The sequence below is a fragment of the Barbus barbus genome (assembly GCF_936440315.1).
Source record: "Barbus barbus genome assembly, chromosome: 39".
NCBI lineage: Eukaryota > Metazoa > Chordata > Actinopteri > Cypriniformes > Cyprinidae > Barbus > Barbus barbus.
This window is the reverse complement of record NC_136717.1, coordinates 27171165-27190440: the sequence shown is the minus strand read 5'-3', so window position 1 is coordinate 27190440 and position 19276 is coordinate 27171165. Positions and strand designations below refer to the sequence as shown.

General features: G+C 42.6%; 1 protein-coding gene across 1 annotated transcript; it reads left to right on the top strand.

The window, feature by feature from the left end:
* The first annotated feature begins 15469 nt into the window (after positions 1–15469).
* On the top strand, positions 15470–18858 carry LOC306858845 (uncharacterized protein). The gene is made up of 3 exons (XM_079399607.1): positions 15470–15569; positions 16734–16994; positions 17547–18858. Exons 2-3 carry the CDS (start codon positions 16986–16988, stop codon positions 17874–17876), a joined length of 339 nt encoding a protein of 112 aa, XP_079255733.1. The 5' UTR covers positions 15470–15569; positions 16734–16985; the 3' UTR covers positions 17877–18858.
* Positions 18859–19276: the final 418 nt, after the last annotated feature.

Sequence of the window (19276 nt, the reverse complement as noted above, 5' to 3'; positions counted from 1 at the left end):
ATGGCATCACCATATAGTGCACGTTATAAATTAAGTGATCAGTCTCTTAAAGGGCACACCGCACAATAATGTGATGCATGCAAATACATAGTTTTGGCCGTTACAGTGTGTCTGCATGGACGTTTATATGTATGTGCGAATGTTTCTAGGTGTGTCTGCATGGACGTTTATATGTATGTGCGAATGTTTCTAGGTGTGTCTGCATGGACGTTTATATGTATGTGCGAGTGTTTATAGGTGTGTCTGCATGGAAGTTTATATGTATGCGGGAGTGTTTTATGGATGTGTATGCGCGCGCATCGAGTTTATATGTATGTGCGAGTGTTTATAGGTGTGTCTGCATGGAAGTTTATATGTATGTGCGAGTGTTTATAGGTGTGTCTGCATGGAAGTTTATATGTATGCGCGAGTGTTTTATGGATGTGTATGCGCGCGCATCGAGTTTATATGTATGTGCGAGTGTTTATAGGTGTGTCTGCATGGAAGTTTATATGTATGCGCGAGTGTTTTATGGATGTGTATGCCCGCGCATCAAGTTTATATGTATGTGTGAATGTTTATAGGTGTGTCTGCATGGACGTTTATATGTATGCGCGAGTGCTTTATGGATGTGTATGCCAGCGCATCGAGTTTATATGTATGTGCGAATGTTTATAGGTGTGTCTGCATGGACGTTTATATGTATGCGCGAGTGCTTTATGGATGTGTATGCCCGCGCATCGAGTTTATATGTATGTGCGAATGTTTATAGGTGTGTCTGCATGGAAGTTTATATGTATGTGCGAGTGTTTATAGGTGTGTCTGCATGGAAGTTTATATGTATGTGCGAGTGTTTATAGGTGTTGTAACGCTCTGACCCGGATAACTCTTAAAATCCATGAAATGAAAGAGACGGAAAACGGAAACTTGGTGTCCCACACATTTTAATGGTTGGTACTCTTAAACGCTCTCCTCTCATACATGAGAGATTAACTCTTTCTTGGCGTTACAAACAAAAGTAAAGACAAAATAATAACAAGACGGTAGAGCGGAATTATCATCCGTGGTGGTTCTCATTTCAGTCACGTAGTCCTTCTATGTCATCACCATATAGTGCACGTTATAAATTAAGTGATCAGTCTCTTAAAGGGCACACCGCACAATAATGTGATGCATGCAAATACATAGTTTTGGCCGTTACAGTGTGTCTGCATGGACGTTTATATGTATGTGCGAATGTTTCTAGGTGTGTCTGCATGGACGTTTATATGTATGTGCGAATGTTTCTAGGTGTGTCTGCATGGACGTTTATATGTATGTGCGAGTGTTTATAGGTGTGTCTGCATGGAAGTTTATATGTATGCGGGAGTGTTTTATGGATGTGTATGCGCGCGCATCGAGTTTATATGTATGTGCGAGTGTTTATAGGTGTGTCTGCATGGAAGTTTATATGTATGTGCGAGTGTTTATAGGTGTGTCTGCATGGAAGTTTATATGTATGCGCGAGTGTTTTATGGATGTGTATGCGCGCGCATCGAGTTTATATGTATGTGCGAGTGTTTATAGGTGTGTCTGCATGGAAGTTTATATGTATGCGCGAGTGTTTTATGGATGTGTATGCCCGCGCATCAAGTTTATATGTATGTGTGAATGTTTATAGGTGTGTCTGCATGGACGTTTATATGTATGCGCGAGTGCTTTATGGATGTGTATGCCAGCGCATCGAGTTTATATGTATGTGCGAATGTTTATAGGTGTGTCTGCATGGACGTTTATATGTATGCGCGAGTGCTTTATGGATGTGTATGCCCGCGCATCGAGTTTATATGTATGTGCGAATGTTTATAGGTGTGTCTGCATGGATGTTTATATGTATGCGCGAGTGTTTTATGGATGTGTATGCCGGCGCATCAAGTTTATATGTATGTGCGAGTGTTTATAGGTGTGTCTGCATGGAAGTTTATATGTATGCGCGAGTGTTTTATGGATGTGTATGCCCGCGCATCGACTTTATATGTATGTGCGAATGTTTATAGGTGTGTCTGCATGGAAGCTTATATGTATGCGCGAGTGTTTTATGGATGTGTATGCGCGCGCATCGAGTTTATATGTATGCGCGAATGTTTATAGGTGTGTCTGCATGGACCTTTATATGTATGCGCGAGTGTTTTATGGATGTGTATGCCCGCGCATCGAGTTTATATGTATGTGCGAGTGTTTATAGGTGTGTCTGCATGGAAGTTTATATGTATGCGCGAGTGTTTTATGGATGTGTATGCCCGCGCATCGAGTTTATATGTATGTGCGAGTGTTTATAGGTGTGTCTGCATGGAAGTTTATATGTATGCGCGAGTGTTTTATGGATGTGTATGCCCGCGCATCGAGTTTATATGTATGTGCGAATGTTTATAGGTGTGTCTGCATGGACCTTTATATGTATGAGGCGAGTGTTTTATGGATGTGTATGCCCGCGCATCGACTTTATATGTATGTGCGAATAGGTGTGTCTGCATGGAAGCTTATATGTATGCGCGAGTGTTTTATGGATATGTATGCGCGCGCATCGAGTTTATATGTATGCGCGAATGTTTATAGGTGTGTCTGCATGGACCTTTATATGTATGCGCGAGTGTTTTATGGATGTGTATGCGCGCGCATCCAGTTTATATGTATGTGCGAGTGTTTATAGGTGTGTCTGCATGGAAGTTTATATGTATGCGCGAGTGTTTTATGGATGTGTATGCCCGCGCATCGAGTTTATATGTATGTGCGAATGTTTATAGGTGTGTCTGCATGGACCTTTATATGTATGAGGCGAGTGTTTTATGGATGTGTATGCCTGCATCGACTTTATATGTATGTGCGAATGTTTATAGGTGTGTCTGCATGGAAGTTTATATGTATGCGCGAGTGTTTTATGGATGTGTATGCGCGCGCATCGAGTTTATATGTATGCGCGAATGTTTATAGGTGTGTCTGCATGGACCTTTATATGTATGCGCGAGTGTTTTATGGATGTGTATGCGCGCGCATCCAGTTTATATGTATGTGCGAGTGTTTATAGGTGTGTCTGCATGGACATTTATATGTATGCGCGAGTGTTTATAGGTGTGTCTGCATGGACCTTTATATGTATGCGCGAGTGTTTTATGGATGTGTATGCGCGCGCATCGAGTTTATATGTATGCGCGAATGTTTATAGGTGTGTCTGCATGGACATTTATATGTATGCGCGAGTGTTTATAGGTGTGTCTGTATGGAAGTTTATATGTATGCGCGAGTGTTTTATGGATGTGTATGCGCGCGCATCCAGTTTATATGTATGTGCGAGTGTTTATAGGTGTCTGCATGAAGTTTATATGTATGCGCGAGTGTTTTATGGATGTGTATGCCCGCGCATCGAGTTTATATGTATGTGCGAATGTTTATAGGTGTGTCTGCATGGAAGTTTATATGTATGCGCGAGTGTTTTATGGATGTGTATGCGCACGTATCGAGTTTATATGTATGCGCAAATGTTTATAGGTGTGTCTGCATGGACCTTTATATGTATGCGCGAGTGTTTTATGGATGTGTATGCGCACGCATCGAGTTTATATGTATGCGCGAATGTTTATAGGTGTGTCTGCATGGACCTTTATATGTATGCGCGAGTGTTTTATGGATGTGTATGCGCGCGCATCCAGTTTATATGTATGTGCGAGTGTTTATAGGTGTGTCTGCATGGAAGTTTATATGTATGTGCGAGTGTTTATAGGTGTGTCTGCATGGACGTTTATATGTATGCGCGAGTGTTTTATGGATGTGTATGCCCGCGCATCGAGTTTATATGTATGTGCGAGTGTTTATAGGTGTGTCTGCATGGAAGTTTATATGTATGCGCGAGTGTTTTATGGATGTGTATGCGCGCGCATCGAGTTTATATGTATGTGCGAGTGTTTATAGGTGTGTCTGCATGGAAGTTTATATGTATGCGCGAGTGTTTTATGGATGTGTATGCCCGCGCATCGAGTTTATATGTATGTGCGAATGTTTATAGGTGTGTCTGCATGGAAGTTTATATGTATGCGCGAGTGTTTTATGGATGTGTATGCCCGCGCATCGAGTTTATATGTATGCGCGAATGTTTATAGGTGTGTCTGCATGGAAGTTTATATTTATGCGCGAGTGTTTTATGGATGTGTATGCCCGCGCATCAAGTTTATATGTATGCGCGAGTGTTTATAGGTGTGTCTGCATGGACGTTTATATGTATGCGCGAGTGTTTTATGGATGTGTATGCCCGCGCATCGAGTTTATATGTATGTGCGAGTGTTTATAGGTGTGTCTGCATGGAAGTTTATATGTATGCGCGAGTGTTTATAGGTGTGTCTGCATGGAAGTTTATATGTATGCGCGAGTGTTTTATGGATGTGTATGCGCGCGCATCGAGTTTATATGTATGTGTGAGTGTTTATAGGTGTGTCTGCATGGAAGTTTATATGTATGTGCGAGTGTTTATAGGTGTGTCTGCATGGAAGTTTATATGTATGCGCGAGTGTTTTATGGATGTGTATGCCCGCGCATCGAGTTTATATGTATGCGCGAATGTTTATAGGTGTGTCTGCATGGAAGTTTATATGTATGTGCGAGTGTTAATAGGTGTGTCTGCATGGAAGTTTATATGTATGTGCGAGTGTTTATAGGTGTGTCTGCATGGAAGTTTATATGTATGTGCGAGTGTTTATAGGTGTGTCTGCATGGAAGTTTATATGTATGTGCGAGTGTTTATAGGTGTGTCTGCATGGAAGTTTATATGTATGTGCGAGTGTTTATAGGTGTGTCTGCATGGAAGTTTATATGTATGTGCGAGTGTTTATAGGTGTTGTAACGCTCTGACCCGGATAACTCTTAAAATCCATGAAATGAAAGAGACGGAAAACGGAAACTTGGTGTCCCACACATTTTAATGGTTGGTACTCTTAAACGCTCTCCTCTCATACATGAGAGATTAACTCTTTCTTGGCGTTACAAACAAAAGTAAAGACAAAATAATAACAAGACGGTAGAGCGGAATTATCATCCGTGGTGGTTCTCATTTCAGTCACGTATTCCTTCTATGTCATCACCATATAGTGCACGTTATAAATTAAGTGATCAGTCTCTTAAAGGGCACACCGCACAATAATGTGATGCATGCAAATACATAGTTTTGGCCGTTACAGTGTGTCTGCATGGACGTTTATATGTATGTGCGAATGTTTCTAGGTGTGTCTGCATGGACGTTTATATGTATGTGCGAGTGTTTATAGGTGTGTCTGCATGGAAGTTTATATGTATGCGCGAGTGTTTTATGGATGTGTATGCGCGCGCATCGAGTTTATATGTATGCGCGAGTGTTTATAGGTGTGTCTGCATGGAAGTTTATATGTATGTGCGAGTGTTTTATGGATGTGTATGCCCGCGCATCGAGTTTATATGTATGTGCGAATGTTTCTAGGTGTGTCTGCATGGAAGTTTATATGTATGCGGGAGTGTTTTATGGATGTGTATGCCCGCGCATCGAGTTTATATGTATGTGCGAATGTTTCTAGGTGTGTCTGCATGGAAGTTTATATGTATGCGGGAGTGTTTTATGGATGTGTATGCGCGCGCATCGAGTTTATATGTATGTGCGAGTGTTTATAGGTGTGTCTGCATGGAAGTTTATATGTATGTGCGAGTGTTTATACACTGTAAAAAATGATCTGATCAAAAAGTTATGATAACTTATAAATGTCATTAACTCAGACTTAAAATAATGTGTTATGAAATTTCAACTCAATTGTTTGAGTTTTCAATCTTCCAATTTAGGTTCATAAGTTACTTCAATGAATCACAAATTCCAGGTGCTTGAATGAACTTGCCATTTTAAGTTGAGTGGGGTACAAGTCTTTGGCGTGTTGCGATTGAGTGGAGGACAGCTCTTTGCGCATGCGCGGGGGACTACCGACGAAGCCAGGCCTCGAGACGAACAAGTTTACGCGCCAGCAAACAAACGAACTTCAATCGGCCGGGTGCCTCATTTTTCCTTCAGACAAGACGAGTCGTGTTGGCATGAACAAGTTCGCTTTTGGTAAGTGTTCGTGTTTTATAGATATTAAGAATGTGCGTTGATGAAGCCAATAACGTGATTAACGTTAGCTATCGTTACCTTTTGATATGTGCAACAACTGTGATGTCATTTAAGCGAGGCACATTTCAGCGACCGTTAACGTTAGCTAGAAAACTAGCAGTTCAGTCTTTTAGTTCATTCAGAGACGGTTGATAAAGCTTCATCTGAGATGATACAAGTTTTCATTGTAAACTGTTGTAGAAAACACCATTTCTGATAGACCGAATGTCAAGGCCAAATACACTAACGTTTAAAAGTTTGGGGTCAGTCAGATTTTTTATGTTTTTAAAAGAAGTATCTCCTGCTCACCAAGGCTGCATTTATTTGATTAAAAATACAAACAAAAACAGTAATATTGTGAAATATTATTCCAATTTAAAACAGCTGTTTTCTATTTTAATATATTTTAAAATTTAATTTATTTCTGTGATGCACAGCTGTATTTTCAGCATCATTACTCCAGTCTTCAGTGTCACCTGATCCTTCAGAAATCATTCTAATATGATGATTTGATGCTCAAGAAACATTCATTATTATTATCAATGTTGCAAACAGTTGTGTACAATTTATTTTCAAAATTCTTTGATGAATAGAAAGTTCAAAAGAACAGCATTTATCTGAAATCTAAAGCTTTTCTGACTCCCAGCACTGGCCTGAGCCCTTCCCGATTCCAGAGTTCTCACATGATGTTGAACTCACGCTGCAAGAAGCAAATGGAAGATATGCAAAAGATGGATCTGTGCTGGTGATTCCTAAAGGTATGAAAACTGATATTCTGGACACACTTGCAGACAGCATGTCAAAGATTAGTCCTTATCCTGAGTGGCAACACTGAGAATGTTGCCAAAGCGCTTGTGGAGAAGCATCCCAGTCTAAAAGAGCCAGGGTCTGGAAAGGGTTGGTACGGCTGGTTCCACAGCCTGACGTTTAAGCTCGGAAACTATCGACAGAAGTTAAGTGCATCTGGATGCCCAGAGGTGAGGGTCAACAAAAGAAAAGAAGAAGCCAAGGGACCACGTATGAAGAAGTCAAAGAAGGGCGAGGTCCACTACTGTCCAGATACCCCTGAAGGACTAAGTGATGAAGACATGGAAGAAAAGCGGAGGATGATGGAGGTACATCATACACACACATGCACATCACACATACACATCATACCTGTCTAATATTACTGTGACACTCACAAAATATGTTTTTGAGATGATTACTTTTGTTTCTTTTCTTTCTATTGCAATTGTATTTTATTTTATTCCGATTTATAGAATTGAATACTAATGAGAGATTACAAAGAAGCACAATAATATGCTGTTTCATAAAATGGACACAGGGTGGCAGCACCCACTATCAGCGGCACTCTGGGACTCTTAGCAACGCGCAGAGCAAGGTGAGCTCATAATCCGAATGAATGGAGAATGAGCAAACGTTGTCCTGCGTCGCTGATTTCTATCTAATATTTCCAATATTTCCAGGTTAGTTACACGACTTTTAGGTGACTACAGATGTTTATAAGCTAATATGAGTCCCCGGTGATGTGTGGTCTGTAAACTAAAAGTATGTCAAATGTGTAAACGGTTAAGTCTGATGGTACGTAGCTAAGAAAATGGCGGCCGACTCCGCATCAATTGTTTCTTTTGTTTGTTCCTTGCGGCTCCGGGGCATTTGTGAGTTATTGCTGTGTGTGTGTAGTACAATGTTTAAAGGTTAGTAAGTTATTTCGAATGTATAGAGTAAGACCAGTTACGGCTGCAGCCTTGTTAATGGCACACGTTAATATTAGACCATGATACAGTGTCAGTTCATAGGAGTGGGCGCCAAGTTAAGAAACAGATATGTTTATTGAAGTTTGTGTTCATGTAGTGTGAATGTAATACAGTTTAACTGCAAATGAGATTTATTCTGTTGTATAAAGTGAACACTTATAAAATGTACAGTTAGTACAAAAATACTCTTTAGATGAGAGGACAAAGATGTGATTTAAAGGGAAAATGTTTGTTTTTGGTTTTATACAAATTTTGATAAGTTGATGTTTGGAAAATATGTGAGGATACATGTATGTGAAAACAGACCTTGGAAGAATATATGGCTTCATGTTATCCAAATGTGGGTATAACCTGTGCTTCAATGTAAAGCAGAAAAAATAACAGAAAATAATTCATGATTGCAGATTCAAAGTTAAAATGAAGTTAAAAAAATAAATATAATCCGAATGAATGGAGAATGAGCAAACGTTGTCCTGCGTCGCTGATTTCTATCTAATATTTCCAATATTTCCAGATTTCCAGCACTCCTATCAGAGGATTACACATATATATCTGCCAGCGGAGACCTAGCCGGGACCCGCTACAGATTCTTGGGGGCTCGTCCGGGATCCTTCGGCGCCACCTATTGGAGCGGGAGCCGAGTGATGACAATGCTGACCAGCAACTAGCCCTGTCCAGCTGTGGGGGACTGCGATCGTGGACGAGTGGAGATCTGCGATCCAGAGCAGACTACGCCATCACCGAACTGGGTTGTCAGCCGTGAGGGAGACGAGGAGCCATCATGTCGAGTGGTGGGAGGAAGAGCCTAGTGTGGGACATTAGGAAGGGCCTACTCACCTTGTCAGCTGAAGAGCTTCTTCGAGTCGCCAGAGCGGTGAATCCAGTGTCGGACGTGGACCAGTCAGAGCTTGTGGAGGGAGATCAGGAGGAATGCTACGATCATATCAACTCGTTCATGTACAGTAAGCAGTTACTTGAAACAGAGGATGAGGGAATGGCCCAGTTGCTGATGTTAAAAGATGCTATTGATGATGTAGTGAAATGTCGTGATGATGATATGTCACTTCTAAATGTAAAGGGTGATTCTGAGTTGCATACTGGGCAGAGTGGTGATAAGCTTGATGACCATGTTGATTTTTCTAAGGGTTTTGTCATTATCCAAACACCTCCTGAAATCATCACAGACACTCACAAGCAGAGTCGACACACACCTATTTCAGTCAGTACTGCATCGCCTAGTGATATAGCTGAACTAGATCCAGGCTCAGTTAAGGCTACAATGTCGAATGCACCTGACACAACGAACGCTGATTTGCTTAAAGTGCTCGCTAGCTACGAAGAGCTTAGCAAGAAACTCATACAGCGTATACCAGTACATGCTTCGCCGCCACAGACACATATACCCCGATCCTCAGCCCTGCTTAGGCAGCCAGACAGAAACCCACCGGGTGAACCTGCCTCTCAGTCGGCTCGCGAGGCGATGGTGTCCTTAAGGGAACTCCGTTACCTTCCTCGGGGAGAGTTTAAAGTGCAAGGCGGGCAGGTCGGTGATCAATCCTCAGATATCAGCTACAATAATGTCTGCAGGCAAATTGATGATGGAATCAGAGAAGGATTCTCCGACTCAGAGATTGTTCGTGGTGTGCTCAAAATCATAAGACCAGGCATATTCAAAGAGATGTTGATAAACAAAGACGACATGGCAGTGACTGAACTCAAGGGATTTCTCCAAACCCACCTAAGAGAAAGGAACAGCACAGAGCTATTCCAAGAGTTGATGTGTACAAAACAGGATGAGAACGAGACACCACAACAATTTCTCTATCGTGTGATAGGTTTGAAACAACGCATCCTATTGACATCAAGATTGGCTGACACTGACGTTAAATACTCTGCAGCTACAGTGCAAGATGTTTTCCTACATACAGTGTACCAAGGCTTTGGACACAAATACACTGACATACGCAGAGAGCTCAAACCTTTGTTGGCAAACAGTGGGATCACTGATGAGATGATTCTGCGTCATGTGATGAAAATCACTAGTGAAGAAAACGAGAGGATGAAAAGACTTGGCTTGTCCCGCCGGCAGACTGTAACAAATGCGCACAGCGCACAGCTCGAGCCTGATGTGGTAAAGACACCGAGCACAAAGTCAGAGAGTGTAGGGTCCAAGTCAAGTCAAACAAAACCAGATCCTCTGAGAGACCTCACGACCAAAGTAGAGGAGCTTACCAGACTGGTTGAGACCATGCAAAAACAAAACCAACACGAGCTAACCCACAATGGGCGCCAGTACAGTCAAAATAGAACACAATCTAAACGTGGAAAACCCTATGGCTGTCCAAGCTGCGTGGAACAAAACAGACAAGACTGTAAACACTGTTTCACCTGTGGGGAAGAAGGACATCATGCAGCAGGTTGTCTAAAGCGACCAAAGAGACAGGGAAACTCCAATCGGGCACTAGAGAGGGACATCTAGTGACCGAGTCTGAGAATAAGTCCCAACCAGAAAGTGAGGTCAGCAATGACAAAATACGCTCCTCTTCACCCTCAACCCCAGTAACGACAAGCACATTAAGTCACTGTAACCAAGTAGCTCAGCTCCCTCCCCAGTCACCACGTGTAGCTAAAGCTAGAGCTGTTGCTGGCCTGATTGGGAAAAAGGCCCTAGTTCAGAGCTATCTAAATGGTTTAGCAGTCACTTCTTTGCTCGACTCTGGGTCACAAGTCAGTATAGTCAGCCGTGCCTGGAAAGAAGAGTACCTACCTGACCTCAGTATTCACTCAGTTTCGGAGATCTTAGGGGAGGAGGAACTGAAAGTTATTGCAGCAAATGGCAGTCTCATTCCATATGATGGGTGGGTAGCTATTACAGTGAACTTGCCAGGGAATTTGGACCCCAACCTGTCCATTAGTGTCCCATTCCTCCTCAGCAGCTACCCCATGGACAGACCCTTGATTGGCTTTAATGTTTTGGAAGTACTGATTAGTGGCAAACCAGAGAGACTAGTGCCGGTACTTGCTAGCCTTCTTAGCAAAGCCATATCTGTTCCCAAAGAAACAGCTGAAGCCCTCGTCAACTTTATTCAGACGGCCAAGCCAGTCATGCAGCAGGGACGCTTAAGAACAGGTGCCAAGGATATCGTGCTCTCAGCTGGTCAAGTGTTGTGGGTGAGGTGTCGGGTTCCGTCAAACATGGATGCCTCTACCCGATTAGTGTTGTTCGAGACAGATGAAGACAGCCTATCGTCTGGACAGTGGGATGCAGGGCCAGGTTTGTTTGAAATTCAGAACCCAACCAAGCCCTATGTCACCATTCCAATTGGTAATAACACCAATCATGACATCACAATACCACGTAAAACAGCTCTAGGGATCCTGCAGCGTGCTGAAAATGTGGTGGAGGCAGATATCCTGGACAAATCACAGCCTACAGCGACTGTCAGTCAGGCCACCACCACTCAGGTCAGCAACCCTGATCCACCTCTGTGGGACCCACCTGTAAACCTCGACCATCTGGAGGAAGAACAGCAAGAGACTGCTAGAAAGATGCTTCATGAGGAGTCAAACGCCTTTGCAAGGGATGGAAATGACCTTGGCTGTATCCCAAATTTGCAAATGGTGATCAACCTCAACGACGATGTTCCTGTGCAGAGAGCGTACACATCCATTCCCAAACCACTGTTTAAAGAAGTAAAAGATTACATTCAAGATCTTCTTGTAAAGGGTTGGATAGTGAAATCGAAGTCTGCCTATTCTGCCCCAGTTGTATGTGTGCGGAAGAAGGACGGCACTCTTCGCCTATGCATAGACTATCGTCTCCTAAACCAAAAAACAGTACCCGACAGACATCCACTGCCGCGAATACAGGATTTGATAGATACGTTAGGTGGGTACTCAATGTTCAGTATACTTGACCAAGGTAAAGCTTACCACCAGGGGTTTATGGCAGAAGGGTCACGCCATCTCACTGCCTTTATCACCCCCTGGGGGCTCTACGAATGGGTAAGGATCCCATTTGGACTTTCTAATGCACCTGCCGCTTTTCAAAGGAGCATGGAGGAGATGTTAGGCTCTCTGAGAGACGAGTACTGCATCCCGTATCTGGATGACCTACTGTGCTACTCCAGATCTTTCAGTGACCACGTGGAGGTGATTCGCAAGCTCCTCCAAGCACTGCAGCATCATGGGGTGAAGCTACGGGCAGAAAAGTGCGAGATGTTTCAGAAGGAGGTTCGCTATGTTGGACGCTTGGTGTCGGCAGAGGGAGTTCGAATTGACCCCAAAGACCTCGAGGCAGTGATAGCTTTAAAAACCAAAACGCCCCAAACAGTTGGTGACCTCCGACGGGTTCTCGGCTTCCTGAGTTATTACCGCTCCTACATACAGGACTTTGCTAAAATAGCAAAACCATTGTATGAGCTGCTCCAACTTAAGTCCTCCATGCCTCAACCCCTTCCACGTCACTTTAAGTCCAAGGGTCCACAACTCCCGTCCAAAACAGCCATCATATGGAAGGCTGATCACCAAAGCACCTTGGAAAGGCTTGTCAGTATGCTGATCAACCCCCCAGTCCTCGCATACCCCAACTTCGAGGAGCCATTCGTCCTACACACGGATGCATCGGAGAAAGGACTCGGGGCAATCCTCTATCAGCGACAGTGTGGGAAAATGCGAGTCATTGGATATGGATCACGAACTCTGACACCGGCTGAACGGAACTACCGACTCCACAGCGGAAAACTTGAGTTCCTTGCTTTGAAGTGGGCAGTATGTGAGAAGTTTAGAGACTATCTCTTCTATGCTCCACATTTCACCATCTACACTGATAACAATCCGCTTACTTACGTCATGAGCACTGCAAAACTCAATGCAGTTGGACATCGCTGGGTTGGAGAATTGTCAGAGTTCCACTTCAATATTAAATACAGACCTGGAAAAAACAATATAGACGCCGACACACTCTCACGCATCCCACTCGATATTGACAACTATGTGGCGACATGCACGGAGGAGCTGTCTCAGGATGTGCTGCATGCGACTTGGGAAGGGGGTAGAGCAGCCCAGAAGAAAGATGTAGCCTGGATAGCTGCACTTTACACCACCTCTGCTGATGTCATGCCACAGCCTCATTCACTCTTGCCTGAAATAAGCCACGAAGAGCTGGCAAAAGCCCAACGAGATGACCCCGGAATAGGGGAAATAATGAGACTAAAAGAGACAAATAATGTTCTGACTGATGTGGTCAGAAGGTCAGTGAGTGGGCTCACTCGCAAGCTCCTTCATGAGTGGAGTCAACTACATTTGGAAAATGGAGTCCTGTACCGCCAAACACCAGAAAGAAAACAGTTAGTCCTACCCACCAAGTACCGGTCAGTTGCCCTAAGACATCTCCATGACAACATGGGGCACGTTGGCACAGAACGTGTGCTCCACCTCGCCAGGGAACGTTTTTATTGGCCACACATGAAGAGATGCATAGAGGAGTATGTCACAAGAAAATGTAGTTGCATAAAACAAAAGAAACCCACCACACACATACGCGCGCCAATGGGTGGCCTGACTTCTGCCTCCCCTCTCGATCTGGTTTGCATAGACTACTTACATCTGGAGAAAAGCAAAGGAGGCTATGAGTACATTCTGGTAGTAATAGACCATTTTACCAGATTTGCTCAGGCTTACCCAACTAAAAATAAATCGGGACAAACTGCAGCTGAACGGATATACAACGACTACATACCTCGTCTGGGTTATCCAAATCGTCTCCACCATGATCAAGGACGCGAGTTTGAGAACAACCTTTTCCGCACCCTTGGACGGCTGTCAGGGGTCGGACACTCACGAACATCCCCATACCACCCACAATGTAACCCCGCTGAGCGGTTCAACCGCACACTGCTGCAAATGTTACGGACACTGACAGACAGAGAAAAGGAGAGATGGAAAGAACATCTGCCACAAATGATACACGCATATAACTGTACTCGCCACGAGTCCACCGGATACTCACCTCATTACCTGCTGTATGGGCAACACCCCCGTCTCCCCGTGGATCTCTTGTTTGGATTATTGGGAAACACCGAATCAGTGACACACAAAGGATATGTGGATAAATGGTCAAAAAGGATGACGGAAGCGTACAAGATTGCAAACAAATCCAGCCTGTCATCAAGTGCAAAGAACAAGTCCTACTATGATCAAAAGGTGAGGGGTGTGGTCCTCAGATCAGGAGATCGAGTACTGGTTCGAAACATGGGTGAGCGAGGCGGACCCGGTAAGCTACGCTCATACTGGGAGAAGAGGATCTATGTGGTGAAGGAGCAGATCTCAGACAATCCGGTATATGTCATTCATCCTGAGGGAGACCCAAATGCAAGGAACAGAACCATACACAGAAACTTGTTACTGTTAGTAAATGACTTGCCTGTTGAGAGCCCAGCACAGTCAGCTGATTCTGTTGTAACTCCCCATCAGAGACAAAAGCAACCTCAACAGAGGGCAAGCTCTGCTGACAATGATGGAATACCGGATACTGATGATGATGATGAGTGGACAGGAGGTTATTGGCTGAGAACACCTGTAGTCAGGATGGAAAATGATCAAGATGGACATGGCAGATCAGCGGCCTCAGGGAAAGAGCAAAGTCCAGTGTCAAAGTCATTTCCTGCAACAGTGCCTGGTCAGACTCCAACGAAACCGACCATGACCCACAAAGAATGTCCAAATACATTACCGACGAGAGAAACTGGACCTATGGACACATACTTACCAGATGGACGAGAGACACCTGAAAGAGACAATACACACACAGATGAGACAAACCTACCTGAAAGAGACAATACACACACGGATGGTACAAACCTACCTGAAAGAGAGCATGAACAAAACATTCCTGTAAAAGAGGATAAACAAAGCTCAAACGACAGAAAAGTGGAATTAGTGGGAGATGAATCACAGACAAGTGAACAACCTGATGTCACTTACCTACCTCAGCTCCAGGATGGGAAAAATGGACATGCTGAACAAGTACAGGAGGGAAGACCGAGTTATCCCTCTATTATGACTTGGCCTGTGGAAGATGCACACAGAGAGGTTAGGAGGTCGACCAGAGAGAGGAGACCGAGGCCGATTTTCACTTATGATTCACTGGGCCAACCTTCAATACAGACCCATGTAGATTCCATTTCCTCACCGATTACCTCGGGCCCCCTGCCTTTCATGCCACACATAACCAGACAGTTCATCCTACCTGCTTCTTACGCACCACAATTGTACATGCCCTACACATACTACATGCCAGTCACCACACAAGTTTATTAGAAAAAAAGAAAAGAGAAAAAAAAAAGTTTTTTTTGTTGTTGTAACAAATGTCGGGAGCCATTTTTGTTTGTTGGGGTGGATGTGACACTCACAAAATATGTTTTTGAGATGATTACTTTTGTTTCTTTTCTTTCTATTGCAATTGTATTTTATTTTATTCCGATTTATAGAATTGAATACTAATGAGAGATTACAAAGAAGCACAATAATATGCTGTTTCATAAAATGGACACAGGGTGGCAGCACCCACTATCAGCGGCACTCTGGGACTCTTAGCAACGCGCAGAGCAAGGTGAGCTCATAATCCGAATGAATGGAGAATGAGCAAACGTTGTCCTGCGTCGCTGATTTCTATCTAATATTTCCAATATTTCCAGGTTAGTTACACGACTTTTAGGTGACTACAGATGTTTATAAGCTAATATGAGTCCCCGGTGATGTGTGGTCTGTAAACTAAAAGTATGTCAAATGTGTAAACGGTTAAGTCTGATGGTACGTAGCTAAGAAAATGGCGGCCGACTCCGCATCAATTGTTTCTTTTGTTTGTTCCTTGCGGCTCCGGGGCATTTGTGAGTTATTGCTGTGTGTGTGTAGTACAATGTTTAAAGGTTAGTAAGTTATTTCGAATGTATAGAGTAAGACCAGTTACGGCTGCAGCCTTGTTAATGGCACACGTTAATATTAGACCATGATACAGTGTCAGTTCATAGGAGTGGGCGCCAAGTTAAGAAACAGATATGTTTATTGAAGTTTGTGTTCATGTAGTGTGAATGTAATACAGTTTAACTGCAAATGAGATTTATTCTGTTGTATAAAGTGAACACTTATAAAATGTACAGTTAGTACAAAAATACTCTTTAGATGAGAGGACAAAGATGTGATTTAAAGGGAAAATGTTTGTTTTTGGTTTTATACAAATTTTGATAAGTTGATGTTTGGAAAATATGTGAGGATACATGTATGTGAAAACAGACCTTGGAAGAATATATGGCTTCATGTTATCCAAATGTGGGTATAACCTGTGCTTCAATGTAAAGCAGAAAAAATAACAGAAAATAATTCATGATTGCAGATTCAAAGTTAAAATGAAGTTAAAAAAATAAATATAATCCGAATGAATGGAGAATGAGCAAACGTTGTCCTGCGTCGCTGATTTCTATCTAATATTTCCAATATTTCCAGATTTCCAGCACTCCTATCAGAGGATTACACATATATATCTGCCAGCGGAGACCTAGCCGGGACCCGCTACATTACTGCATACTTTATCACTTAATCCAATGACTGGATATCAATGTATGAGCTTCCCTCCAGGAAGTACTAGAGAGATGTCTGATACTGTACTGTGGTCCGTTCAGAAATGTTTTTTTTCTTTTAGTCCAAATGGTGGCGTGAATGTGCATACAGATAAGTGAGAGGATTGTGTTTAGTATTACTGAGTTGATGAAAGCCTTTGACAACAGACAACCTTAGCTTACTAAATTGTGACTCTATGCTTTGAAAATCTTTTCTCTAATTTCTTAACCTTTTTGTCTTCTCAGGTTCGGGCCGAGTTCAAAAGAGTCGTAAGCATAGACCTTCTCGAGTCGTTCCTCGATGGACTTGATGACCTGGCACCAAGACTGCTGGAAGTGTACGAAGCTGCGACCAAGTTGGCAAAGAAGCCTGCACTGAAAGCCATTTTGGACTGTCTGAAGAAAGACGTGAGTAGACGAGTAAACGAAAGGAGAAGGATTGCTGCTCTGCTGGGTCTGCCACACTACCTAAAAGAAGAGCCATCAGACATCATCAGGATGTGTGACGTAAGACCTTTTTCTGTCGTGCATAACAGCCTATATACGAACACACCCACTCACATATACACTTGTGCGCACACACACACCCCACTCACCTCACTACACCACACACACACAACCTTTAACAAAGAGATTGGATTAGATACACTCATGGGTGTTGATAAAGTCCTGTGGCAGCAAAATAGTGATGATGCAGGGAGGAGTGAGGGGCAGAATAGGGATGGGGAGGACGAGGATTGGGTGGAATAGTGGTGATGGGAGGAGGGAGGGGTAGAGCAATGTTGGGGGAGGAGAAAGGAGGGGTAGAATAGTGATAGGGAGAGGACCCAGTGCAACATCCACTTTCCCAGATCTGAGAGGACACTGAAGTTTTCACCCTTGCAGTAACCTTCCAATATTGCACCTACAAACATGCACACTCACAACTGAAAGCCCAAGAAGACTATTTTATTAGCCTGAAAACAAGGTTTATGACCACTGAGACTTAAATAGCTTTGCAGAGCATGTACTTCTTGACCCACAAACATTCACACTATTTTTTTTTTTCTGCTTTTCAAGGCCCATGGTGAGACTCTGGCTGCAGCCATGGAGGGGATGCAACTTGGCCTGTTGATAGGCTATGAAGGTGACAACCAGGATGCCTTTCCACGTGAGGTCTTCAATGTGGCAGTTGTGGTTGAGGAGACTGTTGTGCTTCACAACTTCAAGGATGTGCCATCCAGCTTTGCCATGGTTTTGGGGATCATCTACTGCGTTAACCTTGAGTATCCACGAGCCATGAAGTATTCCTTTGAGTTCCTTCAGAGGGTAGTGATGAAGATCAAACCAGATCAAGCCTCTGCCAGAGTCCACGGCATCCCAAACAAGCTCCTGAGATATAATTTGTAAAACCATGCCCCACCCGAGAATAGGATTGGAATTCATTTTTTTTAATTTGTTTCTGTTGACATGCATACCAAAATTGAAGGCAAAAGCACTTAAGCAAACAGGAGAGGAGCCCTGATTTTTTTTGTTGGACTTGATACATTTACTTTTGTTGGACTGAAAACATTCAATGCTGAATATTGTTCAAATAATGGGGTCAAAGTATACTGTATTCAAGTTTCAAATATTTAAAAACAACCAGCTGCAGTCTGAAGTTTTAGATTGTTTGTGTTTGGGGTTCAGCACAGCTTTTGGTATAAGTTAGCTGGATCTGTGAGATTAATGTTAAAAGGTTTTTTAAATGTTTACATTTTAAAACCTGTTTGATATTTCAGTGTTGTAAGGAAAAAAAGCTAATGCTTTTAAAGGAATGTATTTTCTATTGGGTGAATCTGAATAGTGTTCAGTACAGCTTTGGGTGACCTAATGGGCATATGACAAGCAGAGGGGTGTGCACGTGCATATAGAAGGTGAGATGTTTCCTGCAGTAATCATCAGTCAACTTAATCTCATTAGGTCACACACCAATAACAATGATTAACAATTTAGATGACAGGCTGTGATTTTTTTTTTTGGAGATGCTGAATATAGATATCTATACTGCTGTATGTGTCTATTGGTCTATCTAGCCTACATTCAGCATGACCAACTTCTTGGTTGATAACAGGCAGTGCAGACAACTGCAGGAAACACTTTCCATCATCCACCTTCTATACACACACTGAGAAATACTTGTGGAGTCTGCTTGGGATACCCCCTCATAGTGTAAGCTCACACACAACCCTTCTATTTATCTTAGCCTCATTATGTGACCCACACCCAGCTGAAGTTTGGTACCGAAAAAAGTATTGATTACAAGTTTGAGATGATTTCATGATTGAAGTGTTTATGTATAGCTTGTATTGGCTTAACATTGGTTTTAATAAAAAAAAAAAGTTTTGTACTCAAATTTGTGTTTTTATAATTAATTGTTAAGTTAAAACAAGACATTCTTTTAGATTATCTTAACTTGATACCCTAATTCAAAGACATTACTTAATTTAAATTACTAAGTTGAACCCACTAATGGGGATAAGTGAACAGAATGCTCATTAATGAGTTCACTTTATTTTGAACTTGCATAGCAAAGTTGAAACAACAATAATTGTATGGTCATGCTGACTTGCAGAAGGCAATTCACAGCTTAACAAGACTCAAAATAATGAGTTAAAACAATTCATTAATCCATTTTGTTTTTACTTGAAATTTTGAGGCAGCTGCTTAACTTATGATTTTAAGTAGAACCAAGTAGATATTTTTTACAGTGTAGGTGTGTCTGCATGGAAGTTTATATGTATGTGCGAGTGTTTATAGGAGTGTCTGCA